The sequence below is a fragment of the Sinocyclocheilus grahami genome, unplaced genomic scaffold, assembly GCF_001515645.1.
Source record: "Sinocyclocheilus grahami isolate Dianchi unplaced genomic scaffold, SAMN03320097.WGS_v1.1 scaffold168.1, whole genome shotgun sequence".
NCBI lineage: Eukaryota > Metazoa > Chordata > Actinopteri > Cypriniformes > Cyprinidae > Sinocyclocheilus > Sinocyclocheilus grahami.
In genome coordinates, this window is record NW_015505347.1 from 511,909 (window position 1) to 517,552 (window position 5,644).

General features: G+C 35.6%; 1 protein-coding gene across 1 annotated transcript; it reads left to right on the plus strand.

Annotated features, from left to right (window-relative positions):
- The first annotated feature begins 330 nt into the window (after window positions 1-330).
- On the plus strand, window positions 331-5,350 carry LOC107593286 (jun dimerization protein 2-like). The gene is made up of 5 exons (XM_016282938.1): window positions 331-443; window positions 2,664-2,860; window positions 3,316-3,420; window positions 4,481-4,558; window positions 5,162-5,350. The coding sequence occupies exons 2-5, from the start codon at window positions 2,666-2,668 to the stop codon at window positions 5,348-5,350; spliced, it is 567 nt and encodes a 188-aa protein (XP_016138424.1). The 5' UTR covers window positions 331-443; window positions 2,664-2,665.
- The last annotated feature ends 294 nt before the right edge of the window (window positions 5,351-5,644 follow it).

A 5,644-nucleotide genomic window follows, 5' to 3' on the forward strand; every position in this document is an offset into this window, starting at 1 on the left:
TTCATCAAAAAAACCTGAAAAATGCTACTCGGCTGTTTTCAACATAATAATAATAATAAATGTTTTTTTTTTGAGCAGCAAATCAGAATATTATAACGTACTTACTGTCCAAAAACTTTTGACCGGTAGTGTATTTAGAATAGAATTCATTTTCTGAGTTTTCCTGAAGCTTCATTACAGAAAGATAAACACATGAGCTCATCATATTGTGTTGTTTGTGTGTTGATGGGATATCCCGCGCTGCTGTGTTGTGTGTTGTTCGGTTGCTGGGGGGCGGGGCCTAGCGCTCCATTCTCTCTTATTTTTATAACGTCTGCTGGCGTCACGCGCGGAGAGTTCCGCATTCCAAGCGCCCAGCGATACATAAACGCGCTGATGCAACGGGACCAGACGCGCAGACGAGCTGAACGGACAAGCACCCGCCAACTCTCAGCACCGAACAAGTAAGTGCTTTAATCTGCTGGTATTATAATGCATTTACACTGTAATCACAGAGTTGAATTCGACAAGACATCGGGCGCGTTGTAAAGGTGCTGCACTTCAGATGATTTCATATTTATATAGAGACAGAACTGCATTGACAGTGAGATACAGGCTACTAATAAAACCTAGGGATGAATTCAATTATATGCATGCATCACTGATGTCCTGAATGTATTTTCCGTAACAGCCAGGTTATTTAATGCACACTGAAGTACATTCTGTACTGTGCTTGAACTGTTATGCGCAGCGTTTTCAACCAGGGGTCCATTAGAGACTTTTAAATGTGATGCATTCATGATTTAATACCTATTATAGAAGGTGGCAATATATATATTTTTTAAGTTATTTAAAAAAGTTGTCTATTATTTTTGAAAATCTTGCTTTTTTATATCAGGGGTCCCTGGTTTGCTTGAGGGTCTTGACGGGGCCCCTGAGTGTTGACGTTTGAGAGCCCTGGTTTAAATGGCTAGACAATGTCAGAGAGTTGCAGTTATGCAACAATATTTTCGAATGCTTATGTTTTTATATATGCATTTTTATTATTTCAACGTTATATTTGTACTTTGCAATTATTTTGTCACACTATTGAAGTCCGCTGCAAAACACCTAAAAGCATTTACTGCACTGAAAAATAGCCTATTTTTATTCATGAACGTACTTTCGTCCTAATTGTTTCTTAATGTTGAAAAGTGTTCTTTTTTTGAACTTTTTGAGAGCGAAAAAGAACAATTTGCTTCCAATCTTACATGTCGTCAGTAAAATGTGTTTTTCTGAAGAACCTTGAAGAATGTAGCCAGAAGCTGCTGCGAATGGCTCGAGGAGTTCTTCAGGATAGAAACATGTTTGACTGTTACATCATCTTCTAATGGCCTTTACAGACAATCCACTAGCTCTTTTAAGCCTCGGTTTTAACATGCGTAGGTGTTGTTTGTGCTCTTGGGAATCTTGAAGTTTCCCTATAACTCTGTGAGAAGCAGATATACAGAGTTTGTGTTCCTCTCGTGGAAACTTCATTATTCTCTGTGGCTTTCCATTTGAGACGATACGCATTTGGACCTATCAGTCCTTGTTAAACTTATTCCAAAATAAAAACTCTTCTTAAACTTGTGAAAAAAGGTGTTTTCTTTAACCCTCTTGTAGTTGTCCAGTCATTTTGACCCTGAGAGGATTTTCTTTTTACTGAAAATGCTAGTTTATGTCATTGCATTGGACTAAAACCTTTACTGACTTTGCTTAAACACGGTATAACATCTTCCTAAAAAATCATTCTTGCACTTTTTAGCATTGGCCTACAAGAAATTGCTTATAAATGCTTATATATTATAGCATATGTGACCCTGGAGCACAAAACCAGTCTCGAGTCGCTGGGGTATATTTATAGCAATAGCCAAAAATACATTGTATGGGTCAAAATTATAGATTTTTCTTTTATGCCCAAAATCATTAGGATATTAAGTAAAGATCATGTTCCATGAAGATATTTTGTAAATTTCCTACTGTAAATATATTCAAACTTCATTTTTGATTAGTAATATGCATTGCTAAGAACTTCATTTGGACAACTTTAAAGATGATTTTCTCAATATTAGATTTTTTTGCACCCTCAGATTCCAGATTTTCAAATAGTTGTATCTCAACCAAATATTGTCCGATTCTAGCAAACCATACAGCAATGAAAAGCTTATTTGTTCAGCTTTCAGATGATGCATAAATCTCAATTTCACAAAATTGACACTTAAGACTGGTTTTGTGGTCGAGGGTCACATATATAAATGCACCGTATAAATATTGCATAAAATCATTTTGTGCATTCAGCTTGTTTTCTTTCAATTAGCACAGGTTTTGTAGCTCATATAGCTCATTGATCTGATTGAGTTTATGCACCTCAGTTTTTGAGAGATTATTGCCAAAATGATCCACAAATAATGCTTTTTTGACCCCGAAAGCTCAGATCACCGAAGCCTACAATCGATCAGTTCCAAAAAGAAACACAAAACCTGTGCTAACTGAAAGAAAACGAGTCAACAAAAATATTGAATCCAAGACTTGGTGATAATCTAAAGGATTTTCAGGAAAGAACCATTCATACTATTTGCAGTTGCACTTGTATGTGTAAATGCACTTTTAAGATGATCAACAGAAGCACTGACATCTCTCTCTCTGCTTTCTTTCTGAAGCAGCAATGATGCCTGGTCAAATCCCTGATCCGCTGATGACGGCCGGTTCTCTGCCCAGCGTCGGTCCTCTGGCTGGCATTCCCGCCACCAGCCTGACAGACCAGCTCAAACTAGCAGAGCTCTACAGCCTCGGGGCGGTTCTGTCTCCTCTCATCCTGAACAGACACGCCAAGAGACCGTTCGACGTCATCAAGGGTGAGGTGAGAACAAAACATGACATTTAACACCTACAGACATTCAAGGCCAGGTTCTGATTGCATCTGGTAACTCAAATCGCAGATTGCATGTTACATGTTAAAAAAATGCAGACAGGTTAAGTAGTTCAAAACATATGTGCAACAGCTGAGAAAGTGTAAGCAATGTTCTTTCGTTTGAGAAGCTTCTTTGCAAGCGCTTTACTGCCTGGTCAAGAGGGACACCTGGTGGACACAAGAGTTACCATTTGTTTAGGTTTCTTTGAAATGGTTCAGTTTATCTGAACATACTGTGCATTCTAATAACAAATATAAAGCCATTCAAAATTGCACAACACATTTTTTCATGCAACTGATTTTTAATGACGTTTTAAAACCATGTAAACACTTAGTGTCATTTGATTGTGTATAAATGAGTACGCATATATCTAAACGAACACATTGGAACTTTCTGTCCACAGACAGATGACAATGAAGAACGCAAGAAAAGAAGGCGAGAGAAGAATAAAGTCGCAGCCGCCCGCTGTCGAAACAGAAAGAAGGAAAGAACAGACTTCCTCCAGCAGGTGAGTTAGAAAATGTACAAAAGTCCGTTTGAGGATTTATTATCAGTCACTGAGGACAAAGGAAAAGAAAAGTCTAACTATAGCAGCAGTGGTTGACATGCGATTTCAAACAATTTCAGCAGTTTAACATGCTAAAAGTTATTTTATATATCGTTTATTAAAAACTCTTGATGCTTATGTCATTTTTATGCATGCTTTCTTCATTTTTTATTATATTCATTTAGCAATTATATTGAATATTTTGTGCTTTTAAAAATTAATTTGTTATATTGCAGAACTTTAAAACAATTTTATTTAAAAAATATTTAAAATGACATTTTATTAAAATCTAATACTTGTGTAATTATGCATGCCATCTTAATGTTTTTTTGTGTGTGCATTTTTCATTATATTAATTGAGAGTTAAAAACTATTTGAAAGAATATGATGCTTGTGTAGGCCTAATTATAACGCAATGCATTTTTTTTAAATTACGTTTTTTATGATAACTTAGATTTCATGGGATATTTGTGCTTCAAAACAGAAGTATTTAAAATGAACCAGTGAAGGTAAAAATGTCAAAAAAGTCATTTTATTAAAAAAAATTATACATTTTATTTGACATAAAATTACACTTTTAATTAAATTTAATTAAGTGTAATTTTATGTAAAATAAAATATATTTGTATAATTATTATGCATACAATTTTTATATTATCATTTATTTTTCATTTCTTAATTTTTTTAAATTCTGCAAATTGAGAGATTACGTGAAATACTTTTGCTTTTAAAAATTAAATGATTAAATAGTAATTTATATAACCACTACCCAGTAATATTATAACATAAGTACAAGTAGCTCAAAAATGTACATCAAGCTCACATTGCTTATTAGCATTATTCTGTTGTTAGTAATGTAAATACCACCAGAGCTGTCACTTGAATTCACACGACTTTTGTAAATAACCAATAACATGAACACTGTAACATAGCGTGACTGAAAAATCTAAGTGTGTTTTTGTCTCAACAACTTCAGAAATGTGTCCGGTGAGGCAGTATAATTAACCCAACACTTTCTTAGGAGTCTGAACGGTTGGAGACGCTGAACTCGGAGCTGAAGTCTCAGATCGAGGAGCTGAAATCGGAGCGGCAGCAGCATGCATTTTTTTTAAATTACGTTTTTTATGATAACTTAGATTTCATGGGATATTTGTGCTTCAAAACAGAAGTATTTAAAATGAACAAGTGAAGGTAAAAATGTCAAAAAAGTCATTTTATTAAAAAAAATTATACATTTTATTTGACATAAAATTACACTTTAATTAAATTTAATTAAGTGTAATTTTATGTAAAATAAAATATATTTGTATAATTATTATGCATACAATTTTTATATTATCATTTATTTTTCATTTCTTAATTTTTTTAAATTCTGCAAATTGAGAGATTACGTGAAATACTTTTGCTTTTAAAAATTAAATGATTAAATAGGAATTTATATAACCACTACCCAGTAATATTATAACATAAGTACAAGTAGCTCAAAAATGTACATCAAGCTCACATTGCTTATTAGCATTATTCTGTTGTTAGTAATGTAAATACCACCAGAGCTGTCACTTGAATTCACACGACTTTTGTAAATAACCAATAACATGAACACTGTAACATAGCGTGACTGAAAAATCTAAGTGTGTTTTTGTCTCAACAACTTCAGAAATGTGTCCGGTGAGGCAGTATAATTAACCCAACACTTTCTTAGGAGTCTGAACGGTTGGAGACGCTGAACTCGGAGCTGAAGTCTCAGATCGAGGAGCTGAAATCGGAGCGGCAGCAGCTGATCGTGATGCTCAACCTCCACCGGCCCACCTGCATCGTCCGCACAGGCAGCGTGAGGAGCCCCGAGAGCGACGAGCACGTGCTGGACCAGCGATCCGAGCAGTCCGACTGAACACCACACCTCACCACAAACACACAGCTGCTGTCAGGACACCAGCACAGGAAGAAGAAGATGCAGGACATTCACTTTCAGACAAAACAGTCTGGCATTTCTTGTAAAAAATCCCCAACATCCTGTCAGTTTCAGCATGAAGAAAAAAGGGAGGAGGAGATTTGTGTGGACAACAAAGATCATCCAGAAAGCTCAAAGAGGTTTGAACCGCGCTCGTTATGCTGCAGGTGTTGAGGTCTCTCAGTTGATCTGAGCGATTCCTCCAGCGGCTGCAGATGGCGCCCTCTGATAAAC

What these genes read in the sequence shown, in the direction of transcription:
- LOC107593286 (XM_016282938.1), top strand. Translation starts at nt 2,666, where the DNA reads ATGATGCCTGGTCAAATCCCTGATCCGCTGATGACGGCCGGTTCTCTG. An exon ending in TCGACGTCATCAAGGGTGAG is followed by an intron (nt 2,861 to 3,315) that starts GTGAGAACAAAA and finishes TTCTGTCCACAG; the next exon opens with ACAGATGACAATGAAGAACG. An exon ending in GAACAGACTTCCTCCAGCAG is followed by an intron (nt 3,421 to 4,480) that starts GTGAGTTAGAAA and finishes ACACTTTCTTAG; the next exon opens with GAGTCTGAACGGTTGGAGAC.